Below are 27,699 nucleotides of genomic sequence, written 5' to 3'. Positions count from 1 at the left end.
TTCACGGCACTCTACTGTCGAGCATTCTCCCTAAATAAGTCCCTTTACGCGCTTCAGTGATTATAACTACCGTCGACGATATATCGTTATCGTAACGACTAGTGAATCAAACGTATGGGAAATATATTTCGGAAAAAACGCAATTATTTATTGTTTAAACAAAATAAAGTCAACTGAGTATGATCATACTTGACAATTTTTTTTTTGTCTCCTTTATTACGGCATAAATTCTGTTATATTATTATTTCTGTATATTATTATTAATTCTGTTATGTCGTTTCGATATAATAAAATTCATTCATAATTTATAAATGACGTAACACTTTTAGATTATTGCTAGCTGTGCCCGTGACTTCGACTGTATAAATTGTTACTTATATGTGTCACTAGTTTTTATTTAACGATTCTTATGTTTGACTAGCTGAGCCCGCGAAATCGTCCGCATGGAATTTAACAAAAAAAGTTATCGTTCAGTTCGCAATTATGAAATAAATAAATTTCTAAAATAAAAATAGCCTAAGTTACTCCTTATTACATCAAAATTTGTCCAGCCGTTTCAGAGATTAGCTGAAACAAACAGACAAAAATTGTAAAAAATGTTATTTTAGTATATGTATACATACATATTGCATTTAGTTAAAAGCGGTTATTTTAATATTACAAACAAACACTTCAATTTTATTTATTTGTATAGATAGTACATGTAGTAAATTTAGTTTTAGAAATTATAAAAACGAGTATAAACTAAAACGTGTTTTCTTTTTTCAAACTTCACTTTAATAAGATGAAGGCTGACCACATACCTATTCGTTACGTGCGAAATTGTCTTCGGCGAAAACGCATTCCAAATGACCACAACAAGACAATCGATTATGTAAGTTGTGGTCAGAACTATAATCACTTCCTGATGTAATCGACCCCATTATAAAATAGATCTGTATATATATATAAGCATATTAAAATATACGAAATAATCGTATAACTTTCATCATACTACAACTTCGTACACAATTTTCATGTCATTTGATGTCGTGTATCGCGATGTTATTTTGAATCCATATTGAACAGTACATGCAAATATAATTAATGCTGGTTAAAATCTGTCTGGTTAATCCCACAATTAACATGTACAAACAAGCAACCGCTTTGTTAGAATAGTGCAGTTATGTTAAAATCATTATAATAATAATTAACTTAATTCATATAATTATGGTGTTTAAATTTAAAAAGTTGTCTAGTAGTATATATGAAGGAAAATAGCTAGACAGGGTCTCGCAAACTAACTCTACTAACACAAACATAACTTGGCATGCACAGATTTCGTAGATTTTAATGTAGGCTTTAACTTTCGTAATTTTAAAATGAAACTCATTGATAGTGAGGATCTTTAATTTTTGAACCACAACATCTATGTTTTGTCATATTCTGTTGCCTATAATGTACTGTTCGAAACGTAAAAGTAATATAATTTTTAACCACATATTTTAGTAAATAAATTATGCAATATAAAATTTAATTTGTATAATAAAATAAATTTTCTATATAAAGCCACGTTTCGATAATTTATTACTCTACCGTAGCATTAAGATATTTATTTATTAATGTAATATTATACCATAAATCTACGAAATACATTCAATTTGCACACCGTACTGAAACCTATTTAATGTTTTAAAACAGCGGGGGCGACACTCCTTATGTAACGAGTCGACGACTCATATATGGAATAACAAACGGTTCATACATAAACAAAACACTGGGTCGTTGACATTACATATTCAGTAGCGAAATAACTCTAATATATCTTATAACTAGTTTACGTATCTAGTCACTAGTTACATATATTCACCATAACATGAATTGTTTTGAAAGACAGTAATACACATTGTGCTAAATATACTGAACAATGTTAATACAACCTAGTTTCCGACGTCGTCATGTAAATATATTTACATATAAATTTTGCCTTTATTGAAATTTAGAACTAAGACAGACAGTTTACAGGTCTTGGACACGACGACTTCTAATATTACGAGATTACTGTATCTACATACTCTCAATATGAGCACAAGCGCCCATAACACGATACAAAGATATGTGAGTAGTCTGAGCTGACATTTCACAGTGCGGAGTAAGTTTGAAAATAGAAGTCTTGCGTTTATGTACTTTAAAAATACAGGTATAACAGGATTAGGGCCTATTGCATCGGTTGTGGATAACGCTATTTAGCGAAATGACTTGTATCCAACGGATAAAAGTTTTTGATATACTAAACTAACCCGTAAGACTAACCCGTTGGCGCAGTTTGTAGTGGCCCTGCTTTCTGTTCTGCGGGTTGCGGGTTCGATTCCCGTCTGAGTCTGGGTGTAATATAATATTTGTATTTATATAAGTATTATTTCTATGTTTGTTTATGAAAAAAAAAATAGTTAAAACAGTCGGATGTTACCTGTAAAACAAGCATTGTTGCTTAACATAGGAACAGACGACCGTGTGTGTATGTTATATGATATTTATTTACTTATTATTTATTTATAGGTCCTGATGGCCTATTTATTCTAACAGTTGCTATTGAAGTCTATTCGAAATTTATTTGCTTTCCACGATCCACGACCAGTCTTAAAGCAATAACGTACTGCTGTCATTGTCAAGGTTCTACTTTAGCCATCGGCATCCTTGATATCTTCGACAATCTACTCGGCATTTGCAAAATCATCAATCGTCTTCAATTATAAAATCTATTAAATCATACGTATAAACGGTTATTATGGTAAAAAAATCATTTTGTTAATAGACGAGATTCATAAGATGTGAACTAAACTTGTAACTCCACCCACAAAGATATAGGACTCAAAAAAATGTTAAGTTCAAAACGCAGCTATAATAAAAATTCACACTCAATTTCTTTTGAAAGTGTATTTTTACGACAGTCGAGCCTGCGATATTCAAGCTATGGTATGATATTACGTAGTATGATGATAAGTCTGAGATATAGGAAATTAATATTTAATGGACAACAGTTTTATTGCATACGCTTATATTTAATAAATTATAAATGAGGAAAACATAATAAACCATACTTTCGTAGTGGTTTATTAGTGGTTAAGAGTAAAAAAAGACACTATTAGTATTGCAGTAACAAAAAAAAATCACTTCTAACATCCTACTAAAATTATAAATACGAAAGTGTATGAGGATGGATATCCATTACTCTTTCACAAAAAAAACTACACAATTGATTTAAATTAAAATTGGTACGTAGATAACTTGACACCCAATAATAAAAAACAGGGTACCTCTTATGGCGACATTACTACGGGATTAGTAATTACGCGGATGAAAACGCAGGGCACTCATATAAAGAGTAGCAGTATAAGTATGGGTCAGATGCCCCTGGGGAAATTTATGTCAAAATTTTGGAAACGTAATCACCGTCTTAAGAGGAACATTTCCCTAAGTTACCACACCTCTGAACGCGCTAGTTTTTCAAAAAAAGTTTTTTTCAAATTTTGAAAAAAAATTTTTCTTTCTCTTGCAATATAATATTTATTTGCAATTTTTCTACCAATCGCTAGATACACTAAAGAAGCATTAAATAAGGTATTTTTGAAGTCATCGCAGTAATTGATATATCGGAATATCACAAATTCAAAATTTAAAAATTTTTAAATCTCACGTATTTTAAGAGACACTACGTTACGTACACACATTACGTTATCAACATTTTGACATAAATTTCCCCAGGGGCATCTGACCCATGCTTATACTGCTATACTCTTTTTAACGCATGATGCGTTTGGTACAATAACATTTATATAATCGACCCATAAGAGCTTTAACTAATCGTTTGAACAGATAGCTTAGTGTTGAGAATAAATCGATATCGGACGATTCAAACACCGGTGACATCACTGAGTTTTTAATGTCATTAAAATTCATTTCGCGCTGATAACCTACATGGAAACGTTTCGATTGAAAATCTATAAAATTCAACTTCGTCTAGTATAACGTGAATCCGAAGTCAAGGTTCCGGAAATATACAACATAGTACCTCGGACCTTACAGAAGATCACAGCAAAATAATACTGTTTTCAAGCAGTATTGTGTTCCTGTTGGTAAGTAAGGTGACCAGAGCTCCTGGGCTCCTGGATTGGGTCGGTAACGCGCTTGCGATGCTTCTGGTGTTGCAGGCGTCTATAAGCTACGGTAATCGCTTACCATCAGGTGAGCCGTACGCTTGTTTGCCGACCTAGTGACATAAAAAAAAATACAAAAGAACTACAAACGCCCAGACCACGACAAACATCTGTCTATACAAATACTTATCCTCGTAGAAGTATCGATCACGCGACCGCTGGCTCGTCCACCAGTCAGTCGATCTAACATTCGGAGACATCTACGTCTGATAACCATTAGAATGTAAATGTAAGTAAGCAACCGCTTTTCTTCAAAGAAAAATTGTTACTCTGAGTATTTAGGGCGTAGAAGAAAAACATTACTAAACGGTAGTGATATTCCTCAAAACAATCTTAACAGTTAGGAAATGAGATTCTGCCAGTTTTACGTACCAACCATAATCACCTTCTCGGTGTTTCAAATGCATTTTCTACAGTAGCCGGGTGTAATTTAAATATTTTAGGAAATTATGGAGTTTATTTAAATACGAAGCGCATTTAATTTTATATTCACAGTTTAAGGTAAGAATAAACTAACAACATATATGGCGGAATGACTGTGACGCCGCGTTGGCGCAGCGGTCACAATCATGGATTGTACCTGTTGCGCTTGCGGGTTCGATGCCCGCACATGACAAACATTTGTATTGGCCATACAGAATTTGTATTGGCCATACAGGTGTTTGCCGTGGTCTGGGTATTTGTGCAGTCCTAGTGGGTCTCCCCACCGTGCCTCGGAGAGCACGTTAAGCCGTCGGTCCCGGTTGTTATCATGTACACCTGATAGCGATCGTTACTCATAGTAGGAAATATATCCGCCAACCCGCATTCGAGCAGCGTGGTGGATTAAGCTCTGATCCTTCTCCTACATGGGGAAAGAGGCCTATGCCCAGTAGTGGGATATTACAGGCTGAAGCGAATATATGGCGGAAACTTTATACTGTAATTTGATTTTTATTTTTAGATACGTCCCACTGTTAAAAGACTGAAATAACCTGAATTCACTACAAAGCGTCAGCAAAGGTTGCCAACTATATTAAAGCTCCTCAAAATCCCGCGAGAAAGATTGACGTTTAATCTGCCACACTACTCGCTTGCGGTTTGACATAATTTTCTTACCATCAGTAACGATCGATAACAAGCGCCTTTGTTACAAGCCAGACTAGAAACAAATATTTGAACAAATACAACACTAACAAAAATATTAAAAGAAAGAAAAAACAACGATAAAAAGTAAACAAGACAAAATTTTAAAAAAATCCTAACCTACACATCTCCCTTATATACACATAACACAACCCTGAAGTCAAATCATCAATTATAAACAAAGATAATTATTTTGCGTATACGATATACCGTATCGTTGAGATAAAAAGATGGCATTTTTTTATATTTTATTATTAACATTAAATGACATCTGACGAAACATAAAACCAGACTCGTTTAGTATTAAAGTAAGTACTTGCGCTACTGAAGAAAAAACTCTTCTCAAGGTGTGCGAGTGTGAGTCAATTTATAAAATGCATTAATTGTTAATGTGACAAGCGATCTTGTTATAAACTGAAGACGTAACATTATAAATCTTCAACTAGAAAATCTGGGGGCACGGTAGTGCCCCCGCCAAGACGAGCCAAAAAAAAAAAGACAAGCACTAACCTATCTTTTCTCGAAGTGCTTCGTCGTTTTTTTGAACCCCCATAACTTGGGTTTGGATTATACTAGATAAACAAAATTCTCGGAATATAATGTCAATAGTGAACTTATTAAACATTAAAGTTTCAATTACATAGCTCTTATACTTTAGATTTTATTGATATCTAAAAAACCCCGATTTCGTCACTCATCATCAAAATTCATAGAGCACTTCCTGAAGTCCCAGAAAGCTGAAATTTGGTATGTAAGCTAGTATTAGTACACAAACAACAAAAAAAAAAATCTAAAACTTGGAACTTTTATATATATATCTATAATATAAAAATGAGTCGCTGAATGTGTTGCTAAGCGCAAAACTCGAGAACGGTTGGACCGATTTCGCTAATTCTTTTTTTAAAATATTCCTTGAAGTACGAGGATGGTTCTTACGGAGAGAAAAATTCTAAAAAAAAAAATTTAATTTCCTGAAAAAGTCTAAAAACAACACGTTTCTATACTCCCATACAAAAGATTTGTGATAATTATTTATCGTTGTGTCCATTTATTATAAATATTCTTTGACGATTAGCAGGAAAGTGGACATAGGGTGCCAATCAAACCACCAATTGCAAATTCATGCGACAAGGATCGAAACGTCGCATGAATTTGCAATTGGTGGTTTGATTGGCACCCTATGTCCACTTTCCTGCTAATCGTCAAAGAATATTTGTGATAATACTTAAAAGTCAATTTGAACTTTAATATCATACGATAAAGTTTGTGTTAGGCGATACGAAGTTCGCCGGGTCAGCTAGTAATAAATATAAATGAAATGGTATATATACTAACTAACTAAGCCTTATAATTAAAACCTATTTTAGATTTATTCAAGTATCACTTTAACTCTCTTACTTCTATGACAAGGCTAAGACCAAATTAAAAAAAAAAAATCTATAAGTTATATAGATAAAATTGTCAGCTTCATAATAATTTCAAAATTACTATGTTTTATCAAGAGCATATAGTTAATTGCACGATACAAATAAACGATTTTAAAAATCTTGTCTGCCTATCTTTTATGTTTGTCCGGGCTAATCTTCGGAACGGCTGCACCATTTTTTATGAGACTATCACTGGAAGATAGAAGAGAAAAATATTCTATATTCAGAAAAATATTCTAGATATTAGAGAAAATTATATCCTCTATGAATTTGAAATAGGAACTAAAAGTTGAAATTTGAATTTAATTCTGGACTAGTGATTAAAAATGACTAAGCTTGAATGTTTCAGCTTTTATGGAAATTGTAACCTTAAATACTTAAGCCCCTCTTTGTAAATATTATCAATTTGTACGCGGGCAACTTGCTAGGTATCAAAAAAGTTATAAATATACGCGTTGTGAGAGTGTGACATTTATTGAGTGTTTACATACGATATTCACTGAAGTGTTTCTCAATATTGCTCGTTATACTGCCCTAGTCTGGAAGCCACTTTACAGTAATGAATTTTAATAATGGATATTAAATGCGTTAAGATGTGACCTTTTCGAACCACGCATGACTTTTTTAATCGACCTTGGATTATTTTATTATAACGTTAACATGTATTAAAAGTATTTATTTGTGTATGTGCAAATATGTATTTAAATCATGCTTTCATACCAGCTTTGTGCTTTCATTCCAGTTTTTATCTAGTATAGTACGTCCGAATAATAGCCGGCAAAGAATTTGACTGGTTCATTTTGTTATGAAGTAACAAATAAATGTACCGTTTCCATTAATTTTACACGTCTACTGCTCCACTAATAAATCGTTACGTAATTTTAAAGCCTTCTCAAATGATAGATTTTCAAACGAAACTCGAAAAATAACACACACACACACACACGCACACACACGCGGTTTCAATGTTTAAAATAAACTTAAGCGTATCAATCAAATTTCCTTACATTATAAATTGATACAGTATGCGGTCGAGAAAGTACAGATACGAAGGTCACGTAATAATGGCAACTTGTTCACTGACGGATACATTGCGTCAGCTGATTAACGTCACATAATAGAGAAATAAGGACTTACGTTAAAGCGAATCTAATTATACATACGGATGACTTATTTATGCTAGTTTAACAAAGAAATATATTTTTTGTGACGTCATAACCAAGACTGGTAATTTATTTTTAATGTTATGGTAATAACGTTAAGACGCCGCTTTTGCGCAACGGTTACAGCCATGGATTGTACCTGTTGCGCTGGCGGTTGCGGGTTCGAACCCCGCACACGACAAATATTTGTATTGGCCATACGGGTGTTTGCCGTGGTCTGGGTGTTTGTGCAATCCTTGTGGGTCTCCCCACCGTGTCTCGGAAAGCACGTTAAGCCGTCGGTCCCGGTTGTTATCATGTACACCTGATAGCGATCGTTACTCATAGTAGGGAATATATCCGCCAACCTCATAGGCCTCTTACCTCTAGTAGAAGAAGGATCAGAGCGTAATCCACCACGCTGCTCCAATGCGGGTTTTATGTTTCCTACTATGAGCAACGATCGCTATCAGATATTTATAATAACAACCGAGACCGACTGCTTTACGTGCTCTCCGAGGCACGGTGGGGAGATCCACTAGGACAGACATACAATCCGGAAAGAAATATATGTACGAATACAATAGATAGAGCAGGGATCGAACCCGCAAACCGTAAAATGTAATGCTAAACGGAAAACTTGACATCGTTTTCTAATACTATGAAGAAGATTCTTATGAAACGGAAATTATTTTTTATTTTGTTTGTGCAGAAAGCAGTAAATTTTAGGATATGTAACGTAACGATTGTTTCAACTGCACGCGTTCGACAGGTTGCAGAACAACGTGTGTCACGTGAACTGGTTGGAATTAATAAATCGGTTGTCTGTTATTGAAATAAAAAAACATTATAGAATGCCAATCATTATAATCATAGGGAAGTCGCTTTTACAATAGGATACAACTGTTTGCGTTGTATCGTAATATTACAGACTATGACGTCATGCGTAAACATCTATTAAGACAAAGCAACAAATAACTAGACAAAAGTGATATACCTAAGTACTCTTCCCGATAAATCTATATATCAATACGTCAAGCAAAAACTTTGTACTACTTTTTACGAAAATTGCGCGGACGGAGGAGTATGAATTTTCGCACACTTATAGTTTATATAGAGAAGGAGTGCAGAATGCTAATATATTTTTTTTATAACTATGCATAAAAATACATTAAATCAATAAAAAAAGATTACACACACTACCATGTATTTGACACACACAGGCGTATTGTACTCTTTTGTTGACTGTCAAAGTCTGTAGTCAATTGTATTTTATTTTTAAAAGGTTCTTTATTTTCATTTTTTTTTTTGTTTTCCTTAATTTAAAGTTTTAATTATGATCAAATTTCGACCTCTGGGCGACAACTAGTACTTAATAAATTTACATGACGAAAAAGCTTATTAATATTTAATTATGTTATTTCTATTTGGTGAAGTAAACGTGATTTCTGAGTGACGCTGTTCTGATTCATAAAGAATACCAGTTTCAGTATTTCGTTTGAATGGACGTTCTTTCTGAGGACGGTTTCGTAGTCCCATAACACGAGACAACCAAAGGACAAAAGCTTAACATTCATTAACAATATCATATTTAATTTATATAGTGTCGTGAGAATGGTGTCTGTTATGTATAATATTCTTCGTTTAATCTTTACTATTATATAAAAATGAATGAATGTATGTGCGCGCATAACTTCCGAAGAAATTCCTACCTAATTGGTTGTTTTTTTTTTTGTGATCACTATTTTAAAAACAAGTTTTGTATTTAAAAAAAAAAATAGAAAAAGGAACGATGTACCATTTCGAAAACAAAAGTAAAAAAGGTACCTAAGTCCTATAAACATATCATAGACAACTGAAATTTGGCATATTCAATAAATAATAAATATACAAACGCCTTACACTCAATGGCCGCCCTTAGGATTTATTCCTGAGTTGGGTGTCCGGAAAACACATAAAATTTTTCAATTTACAATGCTTACTTATAGCAAATGTGTTTAGTTATTAAGATGTTTGTGTATATTGACTCAAAGAGAGCTGTATGGGACATTTACGTATAATTATATGATGCAAAAGAGTTTACGTTATTATTAGCTAATCCCGGAATCCTCGGAACTAATTTAAAAGGCATTTTACGTCCTCAAACGTTTATTTACATTACTAGAGGAATAAACAAGCGAAGGTCCATACAGCTCTCTCGATGGAAAGAGGTTACAATGGCCCATCGACGCCTGCAACACCAGAAGCATCGCAAGCGCGTTGGCAACCCTGCCCCTAACCTTCCCCAGCAACTACAAGTTCCACTTTTATTAACTAGAACTACTACTAAACTTACTTGACGTCATCGATCTTCGGGTAAGTGCATATCCTCAACGTCTTTGTATTCGATCCAACAGCATACAGCTTCCCGTTCGGGTGGAATTCGGCGCATCGTACAGCCTGCAGGTCTTCGAGTACTGTGACCGGCTTGAACGTGGGTCGAGAACCGTTTACTTCTGGGACAGCGGCCGGAGTGGACAGCGGCGCGCTCTGACCACCGTTCCTGGTCTGTGTCTGTAAGAATTGTGTTTATTAGTAGGGATCTCCTTTTGGTTTAGTAAAATAATGCGCTGTATGTGTGTATATGTATATGTTAGACCGCCTTTTTATTTAAACTTGATTTCAGTTCGTTTTTTAAAGTTTTTAAAATTAATGTTAGGTAGTACCTACTAATTTTTAAATTATTTACACAGCACAATATCAGCTAATGTGACATTTTTTTTTAAATTAAAGAGTTAAGATCGCAAAGCTATGTATAAAAATCGTAAATTAATTGATTTTTCATTCTTAAAATTATTATTTTTATGATTTTTACTTTGTCCTAAACCTTTATGTCAGTAGTGAATAACCTGGCTTTGACTGTAACACGCAATATTTTGTAATTTGTCTTAGTTTTATTCTAAGATACGAACTCTAGACTTGACCTTCACCCATCTGCTTAATGAATAAAAATTAAATATTTATCTTCTTTAGTGTGTTGAAGATAAATGGCGAAAAAATTTGCTGGAAAATTCCTGAGTAGGCTATATTATATTCAGCAACTACTATTCGAACCAGACTTTAAGCAGGCGCCCCTATGTGATCGTATTTACAATGAAACAGCGCTCATTTTGATGTAAGATTTATTTATTGAACATACCTGAATATACCTGTTTATATATATATATATATATATATTTTTTTTTTTTTTTTACGTGGGGAAAATCCATCATGGATACCCTCCAGCGCGGGGGCGCCAGAGGGTTATGTCAGACTCCTACTGACTAAAAACCACCACGTGTTAGCAGTCATCCGCCTGGGTGGGGCGAGAGGGGTCGCGCTAGCATTCGCCACCTCGCCTCAGCGGTGGGCCCGGACAAAGCTTCCGGGCCCCGGCATGATGGTGGGGTGGCCTCGCTCACAAGAAGGCCACCCCTCAGACGTATGGGGTCGTGTCGTCCGGCCGGCCGAAGTCCCCCGACTATCGGCCGCCGACCCCACTATTACGAGGGGGGGAGGAGGTGGGCAAACCGCCTTCTCCTTGCCCCCGTACGTCTGCGCCGGAGTGGGCCAGCAGAGGCGTCTTCCTCTCTGGCCCGCTCCGCAGTCTCCTTCTGCGTCATTACCTCTTCGCAGAAGGAGACCACCGCCTGTACCTGTTTATATCTGTCAACCCAGTAGCTATGCCAGGAAAATATTCGTCAACCAAACGTTTGCATTTTCTACAGGCTACCGTTGGTAGGTGTTAGATTTAATCTTTAAGCTCGTTGGTACATTTTTAAATAAAGATGAATGTTTTCATTTTTAATTAAAATATAGCCTAATATACTAAAATATATACAAAATAATATTCATCCATTAAGTAGATGGGTTAAGTTCGTCTCCAGTTGGTATCTCCTACGTCTAGTTTGAGATGGCTCAGTGGATATAACGCGTGGGTCTTAAGTCTTAACGGAAGTTTTAGAGATTAAATCTGAGTTCAAACTTGGTGTTAACAACTATTTTATAGTGTAAGTATCTGATGCACATGATAATGAAAAATATACTTTAATTTAAATTTATTCTGCATAAAAAAAATCACGATCAATATAAATTAAAAATTAGATTTATTTAATTGATTAATCTATCGAAAGTATTTTTATGATATTTATATTACATCGACAAATAATATATATAAATACAACGTAAGTAGACGAAAAAAATTAACGAACACACTAGTTGTCACTATGATTGTCGAGGGTTCCCATCGATTTCTCTGCGATTCCATTATCAGATCCTGGTACCCTCTTATCCCTGAACATACATATTTAGGTATATATATGTAGTCGAACTGAGTAACCTCCTCCTTTTTTAAGTCGGTTGAAAAATAATTTTAGTGAAAAACCTTTATTAAGAAATATTATATATATATTTATATGAGATCTAAAAAAATGATATAAATTCAGAATCGAAACAGTAGGTTTAATCCTTATCAAATATATTTATTGCGTGTGTAAGAGATTTCATTCAAGATGCTTCGATTATTTCGTTATTTTTCCTAATTGTTTCTATTTCCTATAAATAAACATTATTACAGGTTATCATTACTGCGATCGACGGCTACGGAAGCAGCTTTCAATCAATTTCGACAGTCTTACCGTTTCTTTCAATTATGTATGCATAATTAATTCGATACTGATAAAGCAGTAAATTTGTATTTCATTGTTCACGCGTTTTACTTTTGAACCGACTTAAAAAAAGGAGGAGATTACTCAATTTGACATATATATATATATATATGTTCAGGAATAACTTCGTCGTTTATGAACCGATTTTGATAATTCTTTTTTTGTTGGAAAGATGATATCCCAAGGATAGTACTGTGATAAGGAAACCAAAATCGAATGATGGAATCTCAGAGAAATCGAGAAGAACTCTAGAAAATCGTAGTGACGACTAGTGCAGTTGTTAATTTTTTTCGTCTACTGACGTTGGATAACTTGTGGATGTAATTGAAGTCGGGTGTTTTCGTTTGCTAGCAAACACAATTATTATTAGGTTGAGGATTTGTGACTATTTAGTTACAACTTTAAGAGTGGCATTATAATCACTTTCATGTAGTTATAAAATATTGTTATTGCAGAAAAACACATGTAGGTCGTGTTTCTGACAATTTGACACACAGTACTCGATTTTTAAAATACCACGCGGGCGAAGTCGCGGGTACAGCTAGTCAGAAATAAAAACCGTTAAATTAAAAAAAAACTCGGTCACCAACCCGCCTGCCCAGCGTGGCGTCTATAGGCAAAACACATGAGTACACGCCATTCTTGGCGCGAACTTGTGGAGACCTATGTCCAGCAGTGGACTGCGATTGGCTTTGTAATAAAAACTAGTGACACATATAAGTAACAATTTATATATACATATATAAAAGTATACAGTTTTTGGTATAAAAACTTCAATCACTATTTATGATATCAAATCCTTTATGTATTGTTAAGTCGATACACAAATATATTTATGTGTACAAATTATTATATAATAAAATCAAACCAGTGAAAAAATTAACACCTATAATTAACTTTTCATTTGGATTATTCATAAAATATTCTATATAAACACCCTTGTACTATAGCCGACAAAAATAAATCAAGTGGACAATCGATTAACAATTGTATAACAACTTCACGGCTAACTCGTCATGTGAAAATAAACTTACTCAAACGTAGCTAGTTAAAATTTTACAGAGCGATTGATACAACAATTTTTTTATCATAACTATTATTTATACAAGAAAGACGAGATAAAAATCAGTAAAGTAATCACAAATTCTCAACGGTAAATAAAATCTATTCCACGTTTCTTCAAGCCAATTCTATTAAATTTATAACTCTTAACGAAATTGAATTCGAAGCCTCTTTGGCTTCTACTGATACTTGAAATATTCATCCTGTACTCGAGAGGTCAACTTTAGACGACCGTTCGTCAGGTCAATGAAAATGCCACCCGTTCTAAATTGACCCTGACTACTCTCGTATCAAATCGACCACTAACATTTCTAGTACAGATCTAATGGTAAAGGCTTAAAATATTGTGAGAACTTATATTGCGAAACCATGACTCGACGTTTTGCAACTTATTTATTATATTAATTAAATGCGTTTACTTGACTGATTATTTGCACAGATATAACTTAGAAATAGAATGAAGTCAGTCAGTCAGTCAATTCAGTCTATCGCAGTCCACTGCTGGACATAGGCCTCCCCAAGTTCGCGCCGGACATCCCAGTTTTTCGGAACCCTACGTAGATCCTCGGTCCAGCTGGCTGGAGGACGTCCCACGTGCCTTTACAAACGGTCTCCATTCCAGGACACGTCTATTCCAGCGACCATTGGTCCTGCGACACAGGCGACCAGACTACTACCACTTCAACTTGCTAATTCTATGGCTATATCGGTTATTTCCGTTCTCTAGTGGACCATGTCATTTCTAATACTATCTTAGAGAGAGACCCCAAGCATAGTCCGTTCTATTGCAAATCAAGCGACTTTAAACTTGCGGTCTAATGCCTTTATAAGTGCCCACGTTTCAGCATCGTATGTTATAACTGACAGGACTCATTGCTTGGAGACTGTCTTTTAAGCGCATCTGTCATTGAGATCTATTTTTTTGCACAGAAAACTCGAATTTTTCACTCTAATTTCAATCCCAAATTAAATATGACTATCTCGAGAATAAAATCCATGTGACACGACATTTCTCGATATTCAAATATGTATTAGGTAAAAACAATTTTAATATAGTAAAGAATATCATTCAACGATTCGATTCATACTAAGCTAACTTTTGTTACGGTTATAAAAGTGAGACCTAAATCTGTCACTCATTTATAAATGAAACGCACGTAATAACTCGTCGGAATGCAATTGAACAGGAAAACAGTGGTTCGCAACTGTTTGTAAGAACGTTTTGACCTACACTCGATTGTAAATCAAGTCACCTTGTAAACGAACATACAATAATTACAACGTTATTATATTAAACGTTTACTAATTTCTACTCCCCGCTTCGTTTCTTAATTATGAATTATAGAAATTACATTTAAATTGTTTTAATTGTTATAATTTATTGTGATTAGATTTCATTTTTAGAATTAATATCAACTGCGAAACATTTGTTATGAACAGAAACTCGAGATTTGAGGCCTTAGAAACGTAACTTTTCAGTCTTAGAACTGTAAAACTTTTGTTTTTATAAAAATAAATATTTTTATCTACACGAACGGTTGTCTATTCCTACAGTGGGTAACTTAATACCGTAAATAATTAGTTGTGGAAGCCCCTATAATTTAAAAGAATTAATGAATATTTTTTTCGTCGCGGTAAATGTCGCAAAATCAAAAAAGCAGCTTACAGTGACCGTGAAATAAAAAAAACTTATATTTTTTACCAATTCACATTAACCAAATATTTCGAATAACTTTCACATAAAGGGAGACGATTTGTACCCTGCTTTATGTTCAAAGCGAATAACGTTTGCGAAGTTAAATACAATTTAAAGAAAAAGAAAAAAAAAATACTAATAAATGTACAAATAGTTTCAAGTTACCAGGCACATAAAGAAACAAAGCATTGGATGCTGAATAGTTGCCACTCAACATTCTTACTGGAGTTCCTTCACACTTTGTTATAATATTGAATTTACTACTAGCAAATGCTATTTGATTTATTTATTTTTTTGTAAAAGTGTATTCAGTGATGTGAACACAGTAAAAATGTTCTAATACTCTTAATTTAATAAAATTAATAAAATAAATTACTAAATATCATAAGTGACTAGCTCTTTACCGCAGTGACAATGATTTCTGCTCCAAGGGTTGTGATTCCCGCTCCAATAATGGGTATATGTATATTTATAACTATTAAAAACGCATCAAACGGCTTGTGTTCGATACAGATAAGCGGTGTGTATATTAAAGATATTTATATTGTTAATTTATGTTCATGTATCTAATAACAGAAGCGTAAAATCCGACACCGCATAAAATGTACAGATATCAACACGACATACAAACACAACGACACCTAGATAACGACAAACATCCGTATGGCTTGTACAAATATTTAACGTGAACGGAGATCGAACCTGCAACGATGACCGGTAGGAAAATAGTCACACATGATTGATTTCGTCACGCTCTTGGAATCTAAGACAAATTGTCATTAAGCACACATAGACAACACACGTTGTTATGGGATTATGATTGTCGTTATATTAGTTGAAAGTTTTATATTTTGCTTTGCTCATAAATCGTAAAGACATTTAGCCGAAAATTCTTCTCAATAAAGGTGACATAAAAATGTTTCAAATCTTGATCAGTATATAATTACACGAATACTTACAAAAAATAAATCTTCAACTATAATTATAAGTAGTTAGTGCTTAATGTATCCGCTGTCCCTCTTGAACTGTTTCGAAATAATATGAAAACTACAACTTTAAACAGCTACTTAAAAATGAGTAGGTACCGTTCGGAAAAGTCATTCTGCAAACTAATGCGTTTTTAGTGTAAGAACGTTGTAAATATAATAATTTGACATACTGTAACCTTCAACTGATGACGGAATGACAAATTATTTATTGATCATTTTAAATTCGTCATACTTGTGTCAAAATGTAATGGTTTTATTGAATTAAAGATATTAATACGAAAAAATGAATACTGTTTTCTGAGTAGTAGACACCTAATAGTTAGTTGTCTAGGTTAAAAAAAAAAAAACATTTTGAACTAATACTAGAATTTTCTGACATATATTTCGTCGTTTTGCAAGAAGCGACGCGGCGCGATGCGATACATAACGATCAGATCTGTCATAACTAATGTGTTAAAGCAAATGTTCATACTTCTTACACGTAAGTTATCGTTAAATTTTAACTTACATTGCATTGGCTTTGTTGGTTTTAGGAGATCAAGAAATTTGTGTTCAACAAACCACCTGTAAATGTTTTCATGTTTCTCCTTAATGTTCAAATATTTTAAGTATCGATTAGTATATAATTCATCATCATCATCATCACTTTAGCCTATCGCAGTTCTCTGCTGGACATAGGCGTCCACAAGTTCGAGCCAAAAATGGCGTGAACTAATTGCCCATAGTCACCAGGCGGGGCAAGCGGGTTGTTGACCGCAGGGCTGGCTTTGTCGCATCGAAGATGCTGCTACCCGTCTTCGGGCTTCGGTCTTCGGCGGTGGGTGTCGTAAGAATCGACTAAGAGACACAGTTCCACTACCACCTTGGGACTTAAAAATTCGACCGATGGCGGGATAGCCATCCTATTGCTGGCTTTAAAATAGTATATAATTGTATAATCAAAATTAAATTACGTAAAATCAAGTTATTCAATACCATCTTCTTACGGCGAACGGTTTATACAAACTATTTATCTGTGGTTTTGCCAATTAGCGACAGATTTTTGACACAATTTGTATGGAGCTTACGTCAAAATTGTATTTCTAATAACCAATTTAGAATGTTGAAACTGGCCGTAAATGTCCTACATTATATAGTACCTACTTGACATTTCGTTCGTCATAAACTAACACACACACATTAACTCTAATGAACTTTTTCAAATAGAATGTAACAACTGTATGTATTTATTTACTTTAGTGTATATATTGAGTGTATTCAAGTTTATATAGATAAAAGATAAGTAGAAGGTGACAATTTCAAAATTAATCAAACTTTATTTTTGCAGCATCTTTATATTAAAAAGAGCTAGAATACAGCATTCGCAACATTAAAATTATCGATTACAAATCAATAGATCACTTTATAAAATACACTGCATGTGTTCTAGATGTCACTTTGATACGAGAATGAGATTCAATATACGCGACTACTTAGAACTCGCATACATGACGATAGACTTTTATTACTAAAACTCATTGATAGTTGTGTAGTTTCTTGTATTATTTTTTGTCGTGTCATCGATAAATGTATTACGGACGTAATAAAGTCTATTCGACGGAAAGGACCGCCCGCGGTGGATGTTTTGTGATGTTATTGCAATGTTCGAGAAATTGCTAGAACATTACTAAGCACGAGGGCCATTATTTATGTATTTGTGTTTTGTTTTTAATCGACGAGTAATCAAGTTTGCTATTGTATTATAAAAACAACGCGACAGGTTTATTCGATACTTGAAATTTTTTAATTTTACTTATTTTTGAAGCGTCGTGAAACGAAGTTTTGAATATAGCAACTGTACTTATCTATTTATTTTCCCCATTTTTAACACCTACAAACACTTGATACACAATAAATAAGTAATTGATAGCATATCATAATTTAACATACAATTTACATATTAGTTACAAAAGCTGGTTCGAAAGGCTAAAATGTATTACGTCAATAGTTGAAAAGTTTAAATGAAAAAAAAAAAAACAGAGGTTAGTTTTATTATCTACATACTAAACTTCTTATCTCTATATAAACATCGTTATCCAAACTTAATTAGATCAAGTGGTGACGAATATACTTCGAAATAGTTTAACAACGATATATTTTATAGTCGTTGATATTCGATGATCAAGATAAGCGACGATGTTAGTGTTTTTACATTGTGTATTTTGAATTGGGATTTCCATTAATTTAAATATTTTAAAACCATTTATGGTAATAACGCACGTGCCCAAATATTAGTGTATTTTTCTCGGTGATAAAGCTATCTGAAGTAGGAAATAACGGTAGGTAAGTAACGGTAGGTAGGTATACAAAAGACATAAGCTTATAACATTCTTTTCTTTTCACTATCAGACTAATAACTGTCAAAACATCTAATTAAAAACCTTAAAGGCCTATTCTACATTCTCCTGATAAGACCGATTTTAGTAATATATATATCAAACAAATAATATTAGCTACTTGTGATGTAGGCAGTTTTTTGGTCAACGTTTGCTACAATATATTTATAAAGAAACATCATAACTATTATCATCAACTTTTAAGCTATCGCGGTTCTTATCATGGCCACGGGTGACTCATGGCGTCTGTATCGAAATATCGCAAGTTACCTATAGACAATCCCAGTACATCCTAGTACATGTAAAAATGTATATGTTGTATGTATCGTCGGGGATCAGTTTCCGAAACTAACGACAGATTATATGTGATCTCGGTTTTTATAGTTCGTCTTTTGTCTCCTACGAGGAAGAAAAGGCCTTAGCCTAGCAGTGGGATATTACAGTCTGACTCAATCCACTTACTCACATCAACGAAATCAATAAATTTCTATAATCAACGCGAATCCAAACATATGAGGCATCTTCTCATCTAATGATAATCAAATCCCAATAAATTTACAATAATTATGTCATAGATTACTTCACGCATTTTATCATTAAATATTTATATTAATTAAATATTCATCACATCAACCTATCAAAGTCCACTACTGGACATAGGCTTCCACAAGTTCGAGCCAAAAATGGCGTGAACTCATGTGTTTTGCCCATAATCACCACGCTGGGCAGGCGGGTTGGTGACCGCAGGGCTGGGTTTGCCGCACCGAGGACGCTGCTGCCTATCCTCGGCCTGTGTATTTCAAAGCTAGCAGTTGAATGGTTATCCCGCCATCGGTCGGCTTTATAACTTCCAAGGTGGTAATGGAACTGTATTATCCCTTAATCGCCTCTTACGACACCCACGGGAAGAGAGGGGGTGGCCATATTATTTAATGCCGTAATTAAATATTCAATAGATAATTAATATAAATTGACTTTTTTCTTTATTTTATTTCAAAAAGCAGATTTTAATAAAAAAATTGCGAAAATCTAATACAAATATTTGTACTTTCTAAAACATTGATTGATGTTATAAATAAACATAACTTATTTATTTTTTAAACTTAGAATATATTTTGATATACACACATAACAGTTTCGCACCAGGACCGGATCTGACCGCGAAACTAAGGTAACAATTTATCAGAGCTTCTGTAGCATAATTTAACTTGATTAAAGAGACATAAGTCAAGTAGGTGGGTGGTACCTACTATATATATTTCTACGTATGTGCATATCATAGATTAATATTGTGCAGTAAGCTGAATGGAGCCGAAATGAAAACAACGTGAAACAAGCGTTGCGGGTTCAATCTTCGCACATGACAGACCTTTGTATTGGCCATACAGATGTTTGCCGTGGTGTGGGTGTTTGTGCAGTTATGTGGGTCTCGCGCAAGCCGACAGTCCCGGTCGTTACCATGTACACCTGATAGCGATCGTTACTTATAGTAGGAAATATATCCGAAAACCCGCATTGGAGCAGCGTGGTAGATTAAGCTCTGATTTTTCTCCTACACACTCCGGGAAAGAGGGACTTATCTCCTATACAGAACGGTTGCAACTTAACCAACTACGTTGCACCACTGACGACTTTTTGTATATATCAAATGTGTACGTATCTTATTGCAAAAATTATTATTTCTTTTTTATAAATGTGAAATTATCAGAAACATAGAAACAATTTTCTTCCGCTGCGATGAAACCGACACGCTCCGGAGATTCGAATGAAAGAATTAGAAAGTTTTGTAGTTCAGCTAATTATCGTTATAACTATACATTTATAACTAACGTTATACCATACATTTATTTAAAAAAAAATCTTGAAATCGATCCTAAATTGCCCTAATTATGCCTCTTGAAATTTATTTATCGATAGAATTAAAGAGTTTGTATGTGACTTGTGTGTATCACCTTTAATTATTTAATTTTAAATTATCACAGTACTTAATTACTTGTAATTTGTTAGTAAATCAGTAACGAATAAAAAATTATTGCATACTAAAAATATAGCTTTATCATAAGAAAACAAACGTCAATATGAAGTAAAAGACGAGTGGATATTTTGAAATTATATGAACCGAGTGGTATTCTACAATTTTATATCAAAAACAAACTGTTAAAAAAAATTATAAAATCGGTCGAGCTATACGGAATTGACGAACAAATGAAAGAACAGCTTTTAAGTTTTTTTTTTTTATGTCACTAGGTCGGCAAACAAGCGTACGGCTCACCTGATGGTAAGCGATTACCGTAGCTTATTGACGCCTGCAACACCAGAAGCATCGCAAGCGCGCTGCCGACCCAATCCCCAATCCCCCCCCCCCCCAAGAGCTCTGGTCACCTTATTTACCAACAGGAACACGATACTGCTTGAAAACCGTATTATTTTGCTGTGATCTTCTGTAAGGTCGAGGTACTACCCCAGTCGGGCCATATTTTGAGCAGGAAATTCCTGCTGTGCCCTACCTCAGTTAAAGTTCAACGTATACTGTACACCTACGTATTATTACGTCTTTTTCTATCAGGTCAGGCAGGTCAAATATTACGCTTATAATTGTGGTTGCTGGCAAACGAAAAAAAAAACCGACTTCAATTACATCGACAAGTAATACAACGTAGGTAGACGAAAAAATAGTCAAGTAAATACGCCTTATCAAAGATTACTCTAAAAGTTGTAATCAGATCTCGATGAAGTTAAAATGTGACTACATGATAAACATCGGCTTTTGATTAAATTAAAAATCATAACAATCGGTACCCCCAGTAAAAAGTTATGCAGGTTTTCGATTTTTTTCGGGTTTCCCTCGATTTGTCTGGGATCCCATCATCAGATCCTGATTTCCTTATCACGGTACCACACTTAGGATATCTTATTTTTAACAAAAAAATAATTATCAAAATCGGTTCATAAACGACGAAGTTATCCCCGAACATACATAAAAATATATATATACGGTCGAATTGAGTAACCTTTGAGTTTTTTGAAGTCGGTTAAAAATGAAGCAACCCGACTGGGGGAGTATCTAAACTTTCAATGATCACAATCAAATGATACTTATCTCGACTTATCTAGAATAGTTTTTGGTTTCTGTAGTGAGTAAGGTAGTCAGGGCCCGTAGAGAGAGTTAAGTCACTCGCCTTTGAATCGACAAAACGATTATAATGCTCGTGATGTTGCTGGCGGACCATAAGTAACAATAACCGCTTACCGAGCGAACCGTATGCTTATTTACGTCCCTAGTCTATATTCTCTCGCTACCGCTCTTACAAAGACATATTTTAAAAGATTCACTGAAGACGTTAATAATCGCGTAGTAAGAAAAACTTCTAAATAAATTTCTACACATCATAATAAAAACTTAAATAATGATATTACGAATATAGAATGATTACATTCTGGTTTAACACAAACGATCCTTCGTAAGCCCGGATATTAAAGGGATATGGAATAGTCAAATTCGTAATCTCATAGAAGACTAGGGGGTAATCTTAATTTCCCTGTTACATAAATTAAATTTATAATTTACTCGAAGAAAATTAAAAATACTTTACAATTTTTATTATTGATTTTTGAATTGTTATTTAAAATTAGTCTTTCAGATTTTTTATTGAGATAATTTATTTTTGATGAGGCAGTCAAGTTTCTTGCGCGTATTATAAGTAAAATTTATTTTCACTAATATTAAAAAAAAAAAACTTTTGCAAAGCAAAGCAAATATTTTATTTGGAAAACGTTCCGTCGTTAATCATCTAAATACCGAACTAAAGTTTAACAACTTAATCCATGTTAAGATATCCAATAAAAAAAAATCCCAAAAATATTTGTATAATATATTATACTACCTACATATCAAAAAAAAATTAAGTGATATAAACTATTAATAGTAAAAGTATTAGATTATACAAAAAATTGTTTCACTTTGCATCAGTCGAGCGTTCTATTCTAACGAGCGCTTATTGGAACGAAGTTCCTTACGGAAGGCTTGACATTTGACTGGGCGAGCGAACTGAAAAAAAATGTGATACTAAAACCGTAAGAAAAATATATAACGGAAGTGACGTAATATCAGTCACACGAATGTATAATATGACGTTTGTAAAACTAAAATATTACTAGTAATTTTTTTTTAATTATTTATGTAATTTTATACTGTCGACAAAAATAAATAAAGCCATGTTTTTTTATTTCATTTAATAGTTTGTTATTATTATTATTTTCATTTAATTTATTTTATATTACGGTATTTGTTATATTCTAAAATACTAAATTTCCTAAATACTTTTATGTACTTAATTAAAAACCAATCAACAAAAAAAAAAAAAAAAAAAAAAAAAAAAAGCTAGAAATTATATATAAAATTCAACATTTTTTTTTTTCAAATTGTGTTGCTTCTATACTATCCGAAGGAACTTTGTTCCTACCTGGTGTCCCATGACACCACATAATTTTTTTTTTAATTTTTTATAAGTTCAAACACTAAGAGCAAAATTGACACGTCTTCCTGTTAACGATAGAATTTTTATACATATATTATCAATGAAATAAGATCCAATAATACGATAATGTTATAACAATTTATTAGCGACCTCCTTAGTCCATATTTTGTATACTATAAGTAATTATACATATCATATACTAAAACTGTGCTGTGTGGCTACGGCACTAAAGAATTTAGCCACCCCCTCTCTTCCCGTGGGTGTCGTAAGAGGCGACTAAGGGATAACAAGGTTTCACAACCACCTTGGAACTTAAGGAGCCGACCGATGGCGGGATAACCATCCAACTGCTGGCTTTGAAATACACAGGCCGAAAACGGGCAGCAGCGTCTTCGGTGCGACAAAGCCAGTAGTGCGGTCACCAACCCGCCTGCCCAGCGTGGTGACTATGGGCAAAACACATGAGTTCACGTTATTTTTGGCGTAAACTTGTGGAGGCCTATGTCCAGCAGTGGACTGTATAGACTGTAATGATAATGATGATACTAAAACCTTCCTCGAAACACGCTGCATCTTATGGTATAAGTATTATTCCGATCGGTTGAGTACTTTTCGCAGTATAACCGAACAAAAAAGCCAGCTCTCCATTTATTTGTCAACTAATATAAATATAACAGTTATTAAAGAAAGAAAAAAAAAGCTTTGAAAATATAACATAACGAATCGAAAAAAATGCGACCTATTTTTCTCACATAGATACACTTTGGCTGTTATATAATTAATACAAGGTACGTATGTACCAATGGTATTTAATATGAATATCAATACATGATCTGCGTATAAATCTATATAAATAAAAATGAATGTTGCTAGGCGCATAACTCGAGAATGGTTCGACCAATTCGCTTAAAAGTTGATGATAATTTATTTGTTTGTACGTTCCTTAAGGTCCACGGAAGGATTTAATACTACAAAAAAAGGAGGTAAAACAAAATTAATTTTTCCTATCAACTTTTGTCAGAACGAAGTCTGTCCGGGCAACTTGTAAACAAATAAATATAAAACAAGATACGACAAACATATGCCAAGAAAATTCTAAAGTCTAAAACTTTATTGAGGTATATTAGGAACTAGCTTCTGCGCGCGACTTCGTCCGCGTGGAACAGAGGCGCGCGCAATACTTGATCTGTATTTTGCTGCGATGTTATTTTAAAATTGCGATATCTCCTGAGATACTCATTGAAATCGAATTATGTAAAAGGCTATTTTGTTTTAAATTAAATACTTGTGATGGATAACGTATTTATTTAGATAAGGATTAATATCGTGTTTATAAAAACATCTTCGAAATAATGCACTATTTTAGAAAAAACTTGGTTCGCATATATAGTGAGCCAACTTTAAAAGATAGATATATGCTGTCGCAGACTTTTTTTTAGAACTTTTAAAGAGGATCAATTCTTTCATACATAATTTTTGGGAAACTTTAACTGTTTTCACAGCGCACGCAGCGGAAGCTCTCAAAAGGAAAAAAGAACCCCCGATTTTGAAACATTCTTCATTGGTGTTCCGCTCCTTCTGGTCTTATCGTGATGATATATAACCTATAACCTTCCTCCATAAATGGACTATATAACACTAAAGGAATTTTTCAAATCGGACCAGTAGTTTCTGAGATTAGCGCGTTCAAACAAACAAACAAACTCTCCAGCTTTATATTAGTATAGATATGCTTATACTAGAAAATATATTGCTCAAAATTTGAAGCAGCCTGACTAGTTAAAGAAAAAATCTTCTACCGAAAATTAAGTAAAAATTCGAATAGGCAAAACAGCGGGCAGAAGATACACACATAATGAACACTAACAACGTAATTGGTATAATGTATGTGTGTTATGTAGCAAATTCTGTTTTTTTGTTTTCGGTGTAGAAAGCCGATATACTGACGAATTTCGAATACGTATTACGCAAAAGCGCTTTCTTTTAGCGTTTACGAATTTTTAATAGCGATATGACTTTTAACTTACGTTGATGATAAATAACGATATTTTAATAATATATGTAAGAGATAGTTTAAATTCTGTTTTAAAATATTTTAATTTTTTTTTATGGATTTTACAAAAACAAATGAAACTGAATTCTTAAACAATATCTAAGCGAGAGTTAATTAGTCATTTTATGCCTTCACTAAGAGAATATCTCTTTGGCATTTTAATAAGATTCCGACATTAACAACTAAATTATAATATTATTAATTCGTTACGAAAAAGTCAAAAATAATTACATTTAAAATACGCTCCTATTAATAAGACAAATTAAATACAAAATCGCAATGCCTTATAAAAAAATAGTCGAAAAAAAAATTCGAACGCAGAAGTAAAAGTTATTGCTTATTATACACGAAACACGTATACATATATACAGTTACATGTTACATCATAATAACACTAATAGTAAAACTTGTTCAAGTGTTCCGAATACACAATAGAATTCACACTCGCAATGCAACAGAGATTAGGTAACAGTACGTAAAATATACCGTCCGAATCACCTGGAAACCTTAATAGACACGAAACAATGTTTACTGTTTATACGAGTAGAATATGTTAACATCAAACGAGTATTGAACATATTATTCATATTCCGTTACGACGCGCAGGAAGGTCCGCCGCGGTTCAACGGAGCTGAACGCCGCTTGACAGCCCATCACTTCCTCGATCCTAACGCTATGTAACTAATAAACAGTACAAACACATTGCATGCACTCAACTTCGCCCGCACACGTCTTCACTTCGCTTAGCGCCAATTAGATAACCATAGCTTAGAAAGTACGCATAAATACATTCTTAACTAGCGCATATACATAGTAATCAAACAAATTAACACAGAACCACGATATCATGTTAGTATATAGAAAGAACTGCAGTCGTTTAAATAAATCACCTCACAATGAAACCGCTGTCTCGGTAGAAAGTTGTTCAATTACCTGAAAGGCACTGATGCGTTTGGGTGGCGGCACTTGTGGAGATCTGTCGATTAGATTTTCCATGGAATGTCGTGTAAGAAAATTCTGTTTTTCGAACGATGGGTTCGTTTTGTAAGTCGTACGATTGAACTTGGTCGCCGGGGCGACAATCCGGTTGCCGTTCTCGTCGTCGTCCTCCCACTCGGTCACCACCTCGGTACGCACGTCCTCCAGGGACCGCGAGCGGCTGCATGGACACGCGGGGGATGTCGCGCTCGGATTCCTGATCTGTCGCTGTCTCTCTCTGCTGAGGTAGAGATCCGCGTGATTGCTCGGCGTCGGCGCGCCCGCCGATCGGTAGCTCGGCGATAGGAAGTAGTAATCCCGAGACTTATTACTGTACGCACTCATCGCAGAGAAATCTGAATAGGTGGACTTCGAGGAGGTAGTTTTGAAGTTCCTCGCATCCATGGGATCCGGCGGTCGAAAGTAAAAGTTAGGTTGCACCTGACGGGAAAGCGGGGGCCACGGCCTGAACGGCGCGTCGACGTAATGTGCCGGTTTCGACTTCATGGCGGAACGCGTTAGATCATCCGCGCGCGACGTGCTCGATTCCGTGCGGATACTGGCGACGAGACTGCGCTACTGCTGGCGCGCGAGCACCCACCACTGCTGCTGCGCGCCGCGGATTAGACAGAGACGGGAACATAGAGAAAGGCGCACGCGTTCTGCTTGATCCGTTCAACGCGAATACAAGTGAAAGGGGTAGCCCCTCGGTCAACACGCTCAAACGGCGCACCTTGGCGCGCGCGAAATATCACTTTAACGTCGTTAAACTTGAATATTTATCGCTTATTAATATTGTTACACTGTTTAGTATAAGAATATCTATTTTATAGACGACCATTACTTTCTCGTTATGTGAAACATACATTTTAATATAATGAAGCTTTTTTTTTTTTAATTTCCGCATTAATACTAGTTTAATACAAGAAAGTTCTACTTAATGAACAACGTATATTAGCTACTTACTATTTTATTCCTATGAGTCGCAGCGTTATGTTTTACATCCTAATTTTATAGAACTTTCCTTATAGAATTTACAGAAAACGGAAAAATAATTTTTACAATCAAAGCTACGAGCTCTAACTAACAACCCAATTTACTTCTTAGTTTAATAAAAATACTAACCATAGACTATTCAGGTCATGTAATAATTAAAAATGGAACGTGTACTCGATTCCATGTCTTTGGCATTCCGATTTTTGTAACAATACATCGTGTCGTCGGCGAGTCACACACAAAATCTGCGTGCACGCAATCGATTGTCTGCACGGGCTGATTCAAATAAGTTTTCGAAACATCGAATAATTCGACACGTGCTTGGTAAACTTTCGCTCGATTTAACTATTTTGTGTCATAATAAATAGAACTGTTATATAAGAACTTCTTAAATTTCGTAACACGCTGTCAAAAATGTTACGGCATCAACTATCTTTATTAAGTATTTATCTTCTATGAATCTCTTAATTCGTTAAATTATGTACTTTCATACGATT

General features: G+C 34.3%; 1 protein-coding gene across 1 annotated transcript in view; it reads right to left on the bottom strand.

The window, feature by feature from the left end:
* The window catches only part of LOC123668908 (WD repeat-containing protein 47), a 56,663-nt gene extending 29,950 nt beyond the window's left edge, over positions 1 to 26,713 (bottom strand). Inside the window, exons 1-2 of the mRNA XM_045602600.1 lie at positions 26,162 to 26,713; positions 10,226 to 10,443 (exon numbers count right to left, since the gene is read on the bottom strand). Coding sequence (XP_045458556.1) covers positions 10,226 to 10,443; positions 26,162 to 26,713 — 770 coding nt within the window. The remainder of the gene's footprint in view (positions 1 to 10,225; positions 10,444 to 26,161) is intronic.
* Positions 26,714 to 27,699: the final 986 nt, after the last annotated feature.

This window comes from Melitaea cinxia, chromosome Z (assembly GCF_905220565.1).
Source record: "Melitaea cinxia chromosome Z, ilMelCinx1.1, whole genome shotgun sequence".
NCBI classification, from domain to species: domain Eukaryota; kingdom Metazoa; phylum Arthropoda; class Insecta; order Lepidoptera; family Nymphalidae; genus Melitaea; species Melitaea cinxia.
The sequence above is the reverse complement of the archived record's forward strand: the minus strand, read 5'-3'. Positions and strand labels throughout refer to the sequence as shown.